General features: G+C 38.6%; 1 protein-coding gene across 1 annotated transcript in view; it reads right to left on the bottom strand.

Moving 5' to 3' along the window:
• Positions 1 to 15,765, bottom strand: part of LOC107599220 (misshapen-like kinase 1) — a 50,260-nt gene that overhangs the window by 4,574 nt on the left and 29,921 nt on the right. Inside the window, exons 11-34 of the mRNA XM_016290754.1 lie at positions 15,020 to 15,199; positions 14,779 to 14,940; positions 13,893 to 14,159; positions 13,658 to 13,737; positions 13,470 to 13,573; positions 12,558 to 12,652; positions 12,307 to 12,330; positions 10,959 to 11,107; positions 10,757 to 10,877; positions 9,474 to 9,590; positions 9,219 to 9,330; positions 7,535 to 7,690; positions 6,369 to 6,512; positions 6,134 to 6,268; positions 5,823 to 5,923; positions 5,084 to 5,233; positions 4,707 to 4,892; positions 3,638 to 3,818; positions 2,472 to 2,615; positions 2,237 to 2,371; positions 1,926 to 2,026; positions 1,187 to 1,336; positions 836 to 995; positions 466 to 605 (exon numbers count right to left, since the gene is read on the bottom strand). Coding sequence (XP_016146240.1) covers positions 466 to 605; positions 836 to 995; positions 1,187 to 1,336; positions 1,926 to 2,026; positions 2,237 to 2,371; positions 2,472 to 2,615; positions 3,638 to 3,818; positions 4,707 to 4,892; positions 5,084 to 5,233; positions 5,823 to 5,923; positions 6,134 to 6,268; positions 6,369 to 6,512; positions 7,535 to 7,690; positions 9,219 to 9,330; positions 9,474 to 9,590; positions 10,757 to 10,877; positions 10,959 to 11,107; positions 12,307 to 12,330; positions 12,558 to 12,652; positions 13,470 to 13,573; positions 13,658 to 13,737; positions 13,893 to 14,159; positions 14,779 to 14,940; positions 15,020 to 15,199 — 3,294 coding nt within the window. The remainder of the gene's footprint in view (positions 1 to 465; positions 606 to 835; positions 996 to 1,186; positions 1,337 to 1,925; positions 2,027 to 2,236; positions 2,372 to 2,471; positions 2,616 to 3,637; positions 3,819 to 4,706; positions 4,893 to 5,083; positions 5,234 to 5,822; positions 5,924 to 6,133; positions 6,269 to 6,368; positions 6,513 to 7,534; positions 7,691 to 9,218; positions 9,331 to 9,473; positions 9,591 to 10,756; positions 10,878 to 10,958; positions 11,108 to 12,306; positions 12,331 to 12,557; positions 12,653 to 13,469; positions 13,574 to 13,657; positions 13,738 to 13,892; positions 14,160 to 14,778; positions 14,941 to 15,019; positions 15,200 to 15,765) is intronic.

The raw sequence follows: 15,765 nt of genomic DNA, 5'->3' as shown, positions 1-15,765 counted from the left end.
TAGGGATCAATTCCCACTATTAACTAGTTGATTATCAGCATGCCTCTTCTTAACACATTGGCTGTTTATTAGTACTTATAAAACACATATTCTGCATGACAATATTCTACAGCCCTAATCCTACCCAATACCTAAACTTAACAACTACCTTACTAACTATTAATAAGCAGCAAATTAGGAGTTTGAGGCAAAAGTCGTAGTTAATGGTTTGTTAATAGCAAGAATTGGATCTTAAATAAAGTGTGACCTCCATATTTTGGCAGCAGAATTGCAAAACTTGCAGATATCATAGAACTTAAACAGAATCTAAAAAACTGTCTAAAACAACTGTAACTTTATTTTCTCCACCTGAGGTTTGGTTATGTATCCATTCTAGTATCTACTTTTCTTTTTGAAAAAAAGAGGAAGCCCTATTTGTGTGAAGTGCCGCATGTGTCTGTGTGTGTGTCTGTGAAAACTGATCACCTTGTCATTTCTTTCACATAGGAACTTAAGCCTCTGAGCTCTCTTGTGCATGAAGACTCCATCCAGGTGTCCTGTCTCAACAGAACGGATCTCTATGGCTTTCTCTCCCCAGCCCATAATCTGATTAGAGCAGATGTGGGCTACACGCAAAATACAAAGACATAAGAATATTTGATCATTCACTTTATAAATACTATCTCTAATGCACATGCGCAACAAAAATATCTACTGAAACAACGCAATCCTCTCCTGGTTAATTCAAGCTAATGTGCTTTAATCCAGAAAAGACTATCATTTTAACCAATTTTGCAATTCTGCAAAAAGAATATGAGCGCACAGTACACATGTGTGTGTGTGTGTGTATACTTACCCACAGAAGTGGGCATTTCTCCCCACTGCAGCACCACATCTTTAATGATACGCCCATACGTGTTGACGTAAACACCCTCATCCTCATAACACAACAGCATCTCCATCCCATCTGAATTGGGCAGGAATACGATGGCATGAGGAGTCACCTGTGACTGGATCTACAGACAGACAGATGCAGAGAGAGCAAGAGGGAGTCAAAGAGAGGACAAGAGGTACAAGGAGATTTATCTTTCTAAAGGGGCTATAAAATCTTTCTCTTCATTTTCCAATTGACCCACAAATCACTGATCGCTCCCATGTGATCCAGTGTATTCTTGTGAAAAAATCTTCACATGACAGCTCAACTCACGTGTACAGGAACATAGATGTCATAGTTGTTTCCAGAGTCAACATCAATGGCATGGAAGCCAGCACTTGACCCATAGATGACCTTTAACCTCTGACCCTCTTCCACCGTGAGGTCAACCAACAGAGGCCTATGTGGCAGGTCTCCAAATGACTGAGAAGAAATACAAATAGTATGAAACTATAGCACATTACAAAGATTATGTGGAATGATAACGTGAACACCTATCCCAACAATTAGATAATGAGTTCGTCACATTTGCTGTATTATTATAAAGGAAGTGATGTAAAGAAGCATACTTGTCTCAAACTATTTGGTAATTGGCTACTTTCTATTACCTTTAACAGAGTAAATCATTATTTATTACTTACACTACCTTTCACAAGTTTGGTCCTTTTTTGTTGGTTTTGAAACTTCATATGCTCTTTTCTTATACAGTAAAAACAGTAATACTGTGAAATATTATTAGAATTTAAAAGAACTGTTTTCTATTTGAATATATTTTGAAATGTGACTTATTCCTTTGATGGCTATAGCTTCTGTTGTCATTACTCTTGTCTTCAGTATCACATGATCCTTCATTCATTCTAAAATGCTGAATTAGTGCTCAAGAAACATTTCTTATTATCAATCACCCCAACTGACCCAAACTTCTGAACTTTTTTTAAAATTTGGGAATATCCAGTAATCCTCATGTAAGCCGTGTACATAATAAATAAAACAATATAACTCAAGTCTCTACCTTGAAGGCCATGAACTTGTGGTAAGGTTTGGGAGCCCAGGCGTAAACCTCCACCGCATTCTTCAGAGCGATAACCAGAAACTTAATCCTTTCATATTTCACTGGGAAAATAAACAAAAACATTCACAACAAAGGTGATATATGACATGAAGTACTTTGGAAGAGTTAGAGCCCAAAGTCAAAATAGTTTGCTTGAGGTCTTTTGAACTACCGTAGCTAAATGGTCCTAGTCAGTAGTAGTGTAAACTTTCACCACTTTCTTGTAGCCTTTAATTTGTGCATAATTAAGCACTTTATACATGCACACTTACCAACTTTGTAGTGCACACAGCCCTCCATTTCTCCCACAGTGGTCCAGCCCTGTTTCTTCTCCACCTCTGGGTCATTATGGAGGATTTTATTCCTCAGCCAGGCAAGATAATACACACGCACCTTATTCTTCTTGCCTGAGAGAAAGATAATAAATATGAACAGCCAGCATGTATTTGTCCTGACAGTGATGAGAAGATGAACACTTGTAAATTGATGAATAGGCCTATGCGTAACCTGATATAGTGATGAGGAGGTTCAGTCCCTCCAGAACATCCATCTGTTGAAACCTGCGTGAGTTGATCAATGGATAAACTTTCCCCTGGCCGCTTCGATCCAGCAGCTTCAGACCGTTCTCTGTCCCTACCAGCAGATTCACACCTGACAGAACAAACACCGCTATTACACACATATACAAAGACCCTCACAACATAAACAGTGTTAGAAGAGCTATTTTGAAAATACAGTTTGTCAAGATTCAGGCTTCTCTGTAGGAGTAGCAGAAAAAAGGAAAAAAAGCTGTATGCTGAAACTTGAAAAAATATTGAATTTAACAGGCCCTCAAATGTTTGGAGCTAAGAAACGTGACCTTACGCCACGATATTCCAACACTACAATGATTTGGGTCATATTTTATGCACTTTGGCCAGAGGGTGGCACTGCCACCAAACTAGTCTTGATCAGGGAATTAAGGCAATGAGGATAGAAAGTTCATGTCAGTACATCCAAGTGTAGCACAGATACAGCCACTCTTCCTGTCTCAATTCATATCGTGCCAAATACTTTATATAACCCGACTGCCAAGTGACAGGCTGATGACAGCAGGACAAGTTTGGAAAAGAGGAAACTCAAAAAGGCAGAAAATTGAGGTCAGAAATCACTTGTTGCACTGGCATGGCCCAATGAATCAGTGGAAAGGTTTTGTTTCTAGGACACTTGCTTCAAAAGTTATTAGCTAAAATGTGCAAAACTTTTGAACATTTGGTAGTACTGGAGAGTTTAAATTAACACCGGGGACACTGAGACCAGTTCTTATCATTGGGCCAAATTTCACACATTTCATACAAAAATTACACTAAAATGACCCAAAATGGCCTGATGCTAATTGAAATCAGGGAAATTTTAGAAGAGTGCTCTCGATTCGCTAACCTAACCATGTCTCTGCTTTGTGCGCTAGCTTAAGTTGTTAGCAGCTCGCACAACATCAGGTCTACATGTGCTCAAATTGTGGTACTGAACTTATCTACCACATAATCTAACGTGTTTTGTCACACTACACCACTGATTGTTAGAAAAGTCAGCAGGGATACCGTCATGAAATATGTAGTTAGTATCAGTAACATGGGCAAGGTCACACACACACACACACACCCCTACACAAAGCGCTCTTGTTCATCTCTTACCCCAGAGAGCAGCACAGAGGATCTCAGAGTTGAATCTCTTCTTGTATTTGCGGATTTCAGGAGAGTCACTAACTGGACGAGTGTTGGTGGGATTGACATTGACCATGGAGCCTTTCCTCACCTCCAGCTTCAGTTGCTCAAAGCGAGAGCCCAGACCTACAACACCCACAAACAACACAAGCTAAGAACCGAGAGAAACAGCATTGAGTGACTGAGTCATCTGTCAGCAGTACCTTAAAGGGGACATCAGATGCAAAATTCACTTTTACACGGTGTTTGAACATAAATTTGTGCTGGCAGTGTGTGTACACAACCAACATATAATGATTAAAAAAAACACACCCAGTGCTTTTTTTTTTTTTTAAATCCCCTCAAGCACCGTCTCAGATTTTAGCACAGACCCGCCCTGAGTGAGCTGTCATTAGTCCACCATTGTTTCGATGCCGGAGCAGGGGTAAACAAGAATGTCTCCTAAGTGATTGAGGTGTTGTTGGATGTAATAATGAACATAGCATTCGTCATTTACTCCTGACATCTGAGCCGCTGAAGACACATTGGATTACGTTTGTTTTTGAAGGGAATGCGCACCCTGATCTACCTAAATGCGTTTTTGTTCATGTGAATCATTCATGATCCAGCTTCACCTACAGAAGAAGCAAGTATAAGTTTTTATTTTATGTTTCTTTGCAAATTGGCTTTCCTAATAATGTGCTAGTTCCATGGCTAAATGCAGCTAAAGTTTACAGTCTCAGAGAACTGCTTGTCACCCCCATGGAAGAGAGGGGCGGGGTGAGCAGAGCTCATTAGCATTTAAAGGGACATGCACCAAAACGGGTCGCTGTGAACAGAGCTGTTTTTGACCAGGTAAAAAGGATGTCGTTTTACACTACCAATATTTGATCATTCACTTTATAAATACTATCTCTAATGCACATGCGCAACAAAAATATCTACTGAAACAACGCAATCCTCTCCTGGTTAATTCAAGCTAATGTGCTTTAATCCAGAAAAGACTATCATTTTAACCAATTTTGCAATTCTGCAAAAAGAATATGAGCGCACAGTACACATGTGTGTGTGTGTGTGTATACTTACCCACAGAAGTGGGCATTTCTCCCCACTGCAGCACCACATCTTTAATGATACGCCCATACGTGTTGACGTAAACACCCTCATCCTCATAACACAACAGCATCTCCATCCCATCTGAATTGGGCAGGAATACGATGGCATGAGGAGTCACCTGTGACTGGATCTACAGACAGACAGATGCAGAGAGAGCAAGAGGGAGTCAAAGAGAGGACAAGAGGTACAAGGAGATTTATCTTTCTAAAGGGGCTATAAAATCTTTCTCTTCATTTTCCAATTGACCCACAAATCACTGATCGCTCCCATGTGATCCAGTGTATTCTTGTGAAAAAATCTTCACATGACAGCTCAACTCACGTGTACAGGAACATAGATGTCATAGTTGTTTCCAGAGTCAACATCAATGGCATGGAAGCCAGCACTTGACCCATAGATGACCTTTAACCTCTGACCCTCTTCCACCGTGAGGTCAACCAACAGAGGCCTATGTGGCAGGTCTCCAAATGACTGAGAAGAAATACAAATAGTATGAAACTATAGCACATTACAAAGATTATGTGGAATGATAACGTGAACACCTATCCCAACAATTAGATAATGAGTTCGTCACATTTGCTGTATTATTATAAAGGAAGTGATGTAAAGAAGCATACTTGTCTCAAACTATTTGGTAATTGGCTACTTTCTATTACCTTTAACAGAGTAAATCATTATTTATTACTTACACTACCTTTCACAAGTTTGGTCCTTTTTTGTTGGTTTTGAAACTTCATATGCTCTTTTCTTATACAGTAAAAACAGTAATACTGTGAAATATTATTAGAATTTAAAAGAACTGTTTTCTATTTGAATATATTTTGAAATGTGACTTATTCCTTTGATGGCTATAGCTTCTGTTGTCATTACTCTTGTCTTCAGTATCACATGATCCTTCATTCATTCTAAAATGCTGAATTAGTGCTCAAGAAACATTTCTTATTATCAATCACCCCAACTGACCCAAACTTCTGAACTTTTTTTAAAATTTGGGAATATCCAGTAATCCTCATGTAAGCCGTGTACATAATAAATAAAACAATATAACTCAAGTCTCTACCTTGAAGGCCATGAACTTGTGGTAAGGTTTGGGAGCCCAGGCGTAAACCTCCACCGCATTCTTCAGAGCGATAACCAGAAACTTAATCCTTTCATATTTCACTGGGAAAATAAACAAAAACATTCACAACAAAGGTGATATATGACATGAAGTACTTTGGAAGAGTTAGAGCCCAAAGTCAAAATAGTTTGCTTGAGGTCTTTTGAACTACCGTAGCTAAATGGTCCTAGTCAGTAGTAGTGTAAACTTTCACCACTTTCTTGTAGCCTTTAATTTGTGCATAATTAAGCACTTTATACATGCACACTTACCAACTTTGTAGTGCACACAGCCCTCCATTTCTCCCACAGTGGTCCAGCCCTGTTTCTTCTCCACCTCTGGGTCATTATGGAGGATTTTATTCCTCAGCCAGGCAAGATAATACACACGCACCTTATTCTTCTTGCCTGAGAGAAAGATAATAAATATGAACAGCCAGCATGTATTTGTCCTGACAGTGATGAGAAGATGAACACTTGTAAATTGATGAATAGGCCTATGCGTAACCTGATATAGTGATGAGGAGGTTCAGTCCCTCCAGAACATCCATCTGTTGAAACCTGCGTGAGTTGATCAATGGATAAACTTTCCCCTGGCCGCTTCGATCCAGCAGCTTCAGACCGTTCTCTGTCCCTACCAGCAGATTCACACCTGACAGAACAAACACCGCTATTACACACATATACAAAGACCCTCACAACATAAACAGTGTTAGAAGAGCTATTTTGAAAATACAGTTTGTCAAGATTCAGGCTTCTCTGTAGGAGTAGCAGAAAAAAGGAAAAAAAGCTGTATGCTGAAACTTGAAAAAATATTGAATTTAACAGGCCCTCAAATGTTTGGAGCTAAGAAACGTGACCTTACGCCACGATATTCCAACACTACAATGATTTGGGTCATATTTTATGCACTTTGGCCAGAGGGTGGCACTGCCACCAAACTAGTCTTGATCAGGGAATTAAGGCAATGAGGATAGAAAGTTCATGTCAGTACATCCAAGTGTAGCACAGATACAGCCACTCTTCCTGTCTCAATTCATATCGTGCCAAATACTTTATATAACCCGACTGCCAAGTGACAGGCTGATGACAGCAGGACAAGTTTGGAAAAGAGGAAACTCAAAAAGGCAGAAAATTGAGGTCAGAAATCACTTGTTGCACTGGCATGGCCCAATGAATCAGTGGAAAGGTTTTGTTTCTAGGACACTTGCTTCAAAAGTTATTAGCTAAAATGTGCAAAACTTTTGAACATTTGGTAGTACTGGAGAGTTTAAATTAACACCGGGGACACTGAGACCAGTTCTTATCATTGGGCCAAATTTCACACATTTCATACAAAAATTACACTAAAATGACCCAAAATGGCCTGATGCTAATTGAAATCAGGGAAATTTTAGAAGAGTGCTCTCGATTCGCTAACCTAACCATGTCTCTGCTTTGTGCGCTAGCTTAAGTTGTTAGCAGCTCGCACAACATCAGGTCTACATGTGCTCAAATTGTGGTACTGAACTTATCTACCACATAATCTAACGTGTTTTGTCACACTACACCACTGATTGTTAGAAAAGTCAGCAGGGATACCGTCATGAAATATGTAGTTAGTATCAGTAACATGGGCAAGGTCACACACACACACACACACCCCTACACAAAGCGCTCTTGTTCATCTCTTACCCCAGAGAGCAGCACAGAGGATCTCAGAGTTGAATCTCTTCTTGTATTTGCGGATTTCAGGAGAGTCACTAACTGGACGAGTGTTGGTGGGATTGACATTGACCATGGAGCCTTTCCTCACCTCCAGCTTCAGTTGCTCAAAGCGAGAGCCCAGACCTACAACACCCACAAACAACACAAGCTAAGAACCGAGAGAAACAGCATTGAGTGACTGAGTCATCTGTCAGCAGTACCTTAAAGGGGACATCAGATGCAAAATTCACTTTTACACGGTGTTTGAACATAAATTTGTGCTGGCAGTGTGTGTACACAACCAACATATAATGATTAAAAAAAACACACCCAGTGCTTTTTTTTTTTTTTAAATCCCCTCAAGCACCGTCTCAGATTTTAGCACAGACCCGCCCTGAGTGAGCTGTCATTAGTCCACCATTGTTTCGATGCCGGAGCAGGGGTAAACAAGAATGTCTCCTAAGTGATTGAGGTGTTGTTGGATGTAATAATGAACATAGCATTCGTCATTTACTCCTGACATCTGAGCCGCTGAAGACACATTGGATTACGTTTGTTTTTGAAGGGAATGCGCACCCTGATCTACCTAAATGCGTTTTTGTTCATGTGAATCATTCATGATCCAGCTTCACCTACAGAAGAAGCAAGTATAAGTTTTTATTTTATGTTTCTTTGCAAATTGGCTTTCCTAATAATGTGCTAGTTCCATGGCTAAATGCAGCTAAAGTTTACAGTCTCAGAGAACTGCTTGTCACCCCCATGGAAGAGAGGGGCGGGGTGAGCAGAGCTCATTAGCATTTAAAGGGACATGCACCAAAACGGGTCGCTGTGAACAGAGCTGTTTTTGACCAGGTAAAAAGGATGTCGTTTTACACTACCATTGAGAAATTTTAACCAAAGTATGTTATAGACTTTTCATGAAGACCCTAAAGAATCATATCAACTTGTGGAAAATGGGCATCTGATGTCCCCTTTAACAACAACGAAGCAATGATCGTGGACCTACACTGCAAAAACATTTTCTCAATAATTTTTTGTCTCGTTTTCCTTTAAAGAAATATAAGGATCCTTAAAACGAGAAGTCTTATCTTACAAAATTTTGTTTCTCAAGTATATTTATCATGTGTATTTTTTAATTAGAAAACAAGACCAAAATACTGATAATTATTCTCATGTTTTTCCAATGTATTAAATCTGTGAACAAACACTACCATTTCAAAGTTTGGGGTCAGTAAGACTGACAAAAAAAAAAAAAAAAAAAAAAAAGAACGAATACTTTTCTTCAGGGGTGTATTAAACCAAATAAAAAAATATAAAATATTACATAATCACAACACTTTTTATCATTGACATTCATAAGAAATGTTACTTGAGCAGCAAATCTGCATATCAGAATGACTTCTGAAGGATCATGTGACACTGAAGACTGAAGTAATGGCTGCTGAACATTCAGCTTTGCCATCACAGAAATAAATTGCATTTTAAAATATAATCAAAATAGAAAGCATTGTAATATTTCACAATGCTACAGTTTTAATATATTGTTGATTAAATACATGTAGCTTGGGTGAGAATAAGACACTTCTTTCAAAGTCTTACCTACCCCAAACCATTGAACGGATGTGTATCTTAAACAAATACCCAGTAACTGTCAGACAATTTAATACCATACCTCCAACAGACATGTTATCGCCTGTGCCCCCTGATGGTTGGTACATACCAAGGTCCACAAAGGTAGTAAAAGAGGACTTTCCAGAGGCCTTCACCAAGCCCCTGGACTGATACTGAAATTGATTGCATGATCGGAGTCAACCAATGAACTACACACATTGGGCAATATATTTGTTAATGACTCAAAGAAAAAAAATATGTAATTATATAGATGGAGAGAATGAAGCTTTAAAAGTTAGGTGGGCAGAGAGCTCACATCATAGGCAGAGTCTTTCCCAGGGGAAGAGTGGGAGGCAGAGTCTGTGGGAGAGTGGGAGGGCTGAACCACATCAGGCAGGTTGGTGTATCCATTATGACTACGCTTCTCTGGAGTCTGCCAGAAACAAACACATATTTGTATTGGAAAAAAGCAGTGAATTCATTATTTTAGTTTCATGCATGCACACAAAGGCTCAAAAGCTTTTTTGAGGGATCGTGGGGACACTACTGATGGGAACCCTCAAACTGTAGGTACTTAAAATATGCTAGTGAAACAATAACACAGTATATGCTGCATTAATAAGGCAATCCCATAGGTATTAACAAATTAATAGGAAATTAATAACATTTTAAATAAATTATGTTTATTTGAATTTTCTTTTCATTGAAGAATCATAGAAAAAAAATGTATGACTGTTTCCACAAAAATAAACAGCCCAACAGATTTCAACATTAATAAAAATATGAAATGTTTCTTGAGCAGCAAATCAGCATATTGAATTATTTCTGAAGGATGTGAAAATGAAGACTGGAGTACTGGCTGCTGAAAATTCAGCTTTACCAGCAAAGGAATAAATTATATTTTGAAATTTATTCAAATAGAAAACAGTTTTGTATTGTAATAATATTTAAAATGTATAATATTACTGTATTTAATAAATGAAACTGACCCCAAACCCTGGAACATATTGTAAATTTTTATTCTGATGACAATAATTAATACTGCTAATACAGTGCTTATTCCCCCTTTTTTCATGTTTTTACATTTTTCTTTTGATAAAATAACATTAACATGGTTATAGAACATGATCAAGAACTTTTATATTATTATTATTATTATTTTCAAACTGATTCATTTTGATGAAATACTTTAATTTTTTTTAGTAAACACTGCTATTTCCCATTATTTATTATCTTTAAATTAAATTTCATGATTACATGCCAGCCACTCTGCTCTCTATGATATCAGCAACAGGGATTTTTATATATATATATATATATATATATATATATATATATATATATACACACAATGTCCTCCTAATTGAAATAGTTAAGCATACCAAACTAGAAAATATGTATATGGATAGAAACACATACATATTTTCTAGTTTGGTATGCTTAACTATTTCAATTAGGAGGACAGCTGGATGTTCTCAAAATGTAGGGTAAAGATCTGAAACTTGAATACGCATTACATTATAAAGATATTTAGTCGTCATAATGTAGAGAAAAAAAAAAAAACGTGTACACGTACAAAAACACACACAAACATCCTACCCTCTGTACAAGCATGGTTTGGTCTCCATATCCTCCGGCACGTTCTTCATCTCCTCCTTCACCTTCCTCCTCCTCATGGACCACCATAGTGTTAACGGAGTCAGAATCTGCATCACGTGGGCTGATAAAGACATCGAAAGAAAAATGTGAAAAATTAAACCAAAAAACTACTGTGAAATATTCACACATCATTGTCTCATACCGGTCAGTAGGGCTTTCCTCTTCTGCTCCCTCTCCACTCTCACTCTCTTCACTGCTCTCACTGCTTTCTGAGGAAGAGGAGTAATCATTAGCCTTCACCGGGGGCCGCGGTTGCTCCTCTGCCCGCTCCTTAGGATACAGACCGTGGTCCTGACACATTGACACGAGGAAGAAATCAACAGGCAAGTGAAAAACACTTCATCAAGCACCACATATCTGTAGTCATCATTACATTCACATTGGATCTCTCCAGATTGAATCAGACCATAAGATTTTAATCATGCATTCTGTCTTTTAAAAGCTATCTAAGAGTTTGGAGGGTGTTGTGTGGGTGTGGGCATGGGATCTTGGTTGGGGAGGGTAAATGTGGTCACACAGAGACCATGAGCGTGGGACTGTCCTTCTACAGATGCTGGTGGTTGTGGACTGGTGTGCAGGTGAAATCAACAGGAAAACAGACTTCTGAGGAGAGACGAGAGACGCTAAAGAATGGTCCAAGATGTACATAATGCATCCTGTGTGAATGTCTCTTCAAGGAACAGTTCACCCAAAAATTAATGCTTGCTTTCTTTGGTGAAGACAAAAAATGATATTTTAGAGGATGTTTCAACTGTTCTTTGTCCATAGAATCAAAGTCAATGGGGTCATTATTGCATTATTCAGAAAATATACACTACCGTTCAAAAGTTTGGTCTCTTATGCTCACTTTATGCTAAGCTTAATTTATTTGCAAAAATACAGTAAACAACAGTGATATTGTGAAAGATTATCCCAAATTAAAATAACTTTAATTTGAATATTAAAATATTTAAAAGGTAATTTATGTGAAGGCAAAGCTGTCCCAGTCTTCAGTGTCACATGATCCTTCAGAAATAATTCAAATATACTGAGTTACTGCTCAAAAAAAATTCTAATTATCAATTTACTGTAGAAATTCAAAATAATCTATAACATTATACAAGGCTTTACTGTCACTTTTGATCAATTTAATGCATCTTTGCTTAATAAAAGAAAAAGAAAAAAAAAGACACTGAACCCAAAATTCGGAACGGTAGTATACAGTATATGTGATTAATTGTGATTCACTTGATTAATTCGTCAGCATATCACGCACGTACTGTAATTAATTCGATTGACAGCTTTTATATTTTTATATCTTAAATATCATGTGATTTATACAGGGATTACCCAGAATTAAATTTTTATGATTCATTACTTTCAACATGTAATGGGAAAACACAATGTTGATTTGACATTTAGCCTCATCCACATGAACATCATCACGAGACAATGTAATCATGCAAGAACACAGACCGACATCATGCTGATACACAGATACGAGCACTGACCTCTCCTATTGCTCTCTTATAGCTCTGAGGGCAGGAAGAGGGAGGAAAAGAGATCAATGAGAGGAGAGAGGGGTGAGAAGGATAAAGGGAGAGGAGGAAAATGTAAGGAACAGAGGTTAGTGTTTAGAGGAGGGCTGAGTGTGTTCATTCTATACCAGACACGGGCGAATGATTTGGGACTCTATGTGCATGAGTGTGTGTATTTACATGCTACTCATATGTTTATGTGAATGTGTGTGTCTGCATCTCACCGCTGGTCTGCTGGGTCTGGATGAGGTTCGGGATTCTCCTGGTTTGTGTCGGCCGTCATGAGAAAGGGTGGGGGAGGAATCCATTTTGGATGAGCCTGAAATAAACCCGCAACATTATATACACTTCATTTTTAAGAGTGTAGGGTTTGTCTGCAGCAATTAGAAAGATTCCAAAAAGGGGTTCTCACCACAGAACAACCATTTTGGGTTCTCCAAAGAACCTTCTTAAAAGACTCATTATTTTCTTATTCCGAAAAACATTTCAATAATTTTGTGTAATGGAAAGGTTCCATGGATGTTAAAGGTTCTTCATAGAACCATAGATGGAAATAAAGAACCTTTATTTTTAACAGTATATCCAAAAAATGTACTTTTCCTAATTATTATTTATGAATCATTGTTTTAAATTGTGCATGTCCCCAGGTGTCCCCAAAGAGGGGTTTAGCTATCTTTCTCTATGAGTTAATGATATTTTCAATTAAGTTTTTTCTGTATTTTCACATTCTAAGCAGTCCCACCAGGATTTCACGTACAATTACCTGTAAATATTTTTGAAAATAATCACTGAAATCGTGGTCCTGGTACTCCATGCACAAGGCATTGGAGGACAGGTGAACATTGATTAATGTGTTTTAGCTGTTTTTTGATTAGCTAATATTGTTTTTCCCACTCTCAAGTTAACATTTTCAACAAAAATGCATGCTGATGCAAATAAATAAAAAGAGTTTGCTTGATTTCACTTTAAATTCCATGATTGAAAAATCACAAAATCATGGAGGGTCTGACTAAGAAATGATTTAGTATGGTAATTAAGCTGTTGTCCCCGCAACATAGGTCATTTCAGGCTGTACTACCCTTGCGGGGAGATGTGGTGCCACAGTGTTGGCAAAACCTGATCTACACAACACTCACTGAGTATGCGGTGTCGTTCTAGAGAGCCGGTCTGTGGCAGGTTGGACATGATGCTCATGCTATCTCCTCTCTCCCAGCGCTCATTGCGACTCAGATCAGGATTACTGACACAGAGAGAACACACAGTACAGGAGTCAGTGCAGTCAAATTATTTGTGTAACAGCTGGATGTGTGTGTATGTATGTTACCTTGCTCGAACTGGGTGTCTAATGCCGGAGGAGAGATTTGTGTTCAGTGCAGTGGCTATGGAGGCTGTTCTCTGGGGAATCTAAAAGAGAAACAAGGGGTAAAGTATTATGGGAAAACTGTACATTAATAAGTGTGATATATGCAACCACTGATTCCATTTGTCTATTTTGACATGCTGTTTTAGTGCCCAATCCTGATGAGTTCTACAAAACCTGTATGATTATTTTGTCTTACTTTAGGAGGTTGTTCAATCTCAGGAAGACGGATCCAGGGTCCCCGGTCATCTCTCATTGGCCGAGTCTGAGGGGCAGGGGTCTCTGAGGTGGGGTCAGAGTTTTGACGGACTAGTTCTCTGGAGTGTAGAGGACGAGGTGTGGGTGTGGGAGAGGGATCCTGGGTGGGGAAGGCGGACATGGTCTTAGTGGGCTGATCGCAAAGAGACTGAGAGCGAGGGACAGGAGCGGCATACGGTTTTAAAGGCACCAGGTGGGCCATCTGGAACTATGGCAGATGAACGAACAGGAGTGGAGACGAGACAGAAAGTAGTATGTCAACGTAAGAAAAAAGTGGGAGAGTGAAATGTTTTTTTTTTTTTTTTTTTGAGGAGACCGATAAGTCAGGATGTTTTTACAAAAGGGGTTTAGATGAGTGGAAATCAGTAAAGCAGTTGTGCAGAAACAGGATTGTGCCATGCAAAGAAAGGAAACAGGCCACCGGGGTTGGGTAGCAGAGAAAGGTAGAAGATCCAGCGCAGGATATGCAAGTGATGAGGAAGTTCCCGAAAATGATGGAGGATTACAGAGGAAGCAAGTGGGCCCCACAGGAAAGAAAGAGAAGAAAATAAGAAAGTCATTAAACAGAGAGAGTAAAGAGTTAGCCAGAGCATGCAGCATTTAAGAACAGAAATGATGGCATCCTCCCTCTAATTATTATCCTTTCAAAAGTTTAAGGTCAGTTTTTATTATTATTTAATATTATTTTAAACAAAAAAACACTCTGAATTGTACTTGAATTGACAGCCCTAATAATTTTATCACTGTTTTGGAGGTATGACTACTGAGTTTACCAAACTGAAATTTTACTGATTTACAAAGGGGGGGAAAAAAGACAGGTTGCACACCTTTCCCTGCCCACCCTGTGGTTCCACAGGTCTCTGCATAGGTGGGGTCTGTGCAGCTCCTGATTGGCTGATTGATTCTGACCGGGACTGGATATTGGTGTCAGACACTGTAGTGCAGATTTTAGGAGAGCCCTGTCTGTTCAGTTTACTGCGCTCCTCAACCTGAGAAACCAAACATAAGAGTTTATATTCTGACAGTTCAGTTCAGAGAGCTACTGTCCTCAGCAGGTTGCAAGTGTACCTCTCTAGCCCAGGTTGGTTTGTTGTTCTCTAGGTTCTTGCTGTAGTGGTACATCTGTGGTTTCTTGTCTTGTTGCTGCTGTTGCTGCTGCAGTGAGACGAGGTATGCGTGCTCCTGCTGCAGCTGTCTCTGAAGTCTTTCTGACTGTCTCTGCTCCTCCAGCTGTTTACGCTTATACTCCTACACACATATGAACAAACAATGAATACCTTTTTAACTGGCAAAATGTGACTACTGGAATTGCAGGCACAAAAAAAAACTGTTACATAGCACAGCACACTGTCTCACACACACACACACACACACACAAACATATGCCCCTTCCCAACATGCAAATGAAATAATTATGAATTAATGAATAATGACACACAGAACATGATTATTTGAGTTTTACACAGTACAAAGCGTTTACTGTTAAACTGAACAAAGAAAGAAAAACATTTCCTTAGCTGTACTGTACAATTCTTTCCTCAAAGATTTAAAGCAATTGAACAATTTGTAAAATAGACGTAGTGTATTGGGTACACAGAGATGTAATTATTGTGTGTAATTATGTTATGTTGTTGCATATTGATATTTTGACCGTATCCCCAATTAAACTGCAAATTTAAAATGAAACCAATCCAAGCAATATAAACGATCAAATCAACCCTTCATGATACATTGACTAAAACACGCACAGGGTTTTGACACATAAATGAGCCAAGTTTGATGAGTTTCACTTTAGTAAAGGTTCATCTGCTTTA

Source organism: Sinocyclocheilus grahami, unplaced genomic scaffold, assembly GCF_001515645.1.
Source record: "Sinocyclocheilus grahami isolate Dianchi unplaced genomic scaffold, SAMN03320097.WGS_v1.1 scaffold262.1, whole genome shotgun sequence".
Taxonomy (NCBI): domain Eukaryota; kingdom Metazoa; phylum Chordata; class Actinopteri; order Cypriniformes; family Cyprinidae; genus Sinocyclocheilus; species Sinocyclocheilus grahami.
The sequence above is the reverse complement of the archived record's forward strand: the minus strand, read 5'-3'. Positions and strand labels throughout refer to the sequence as shown.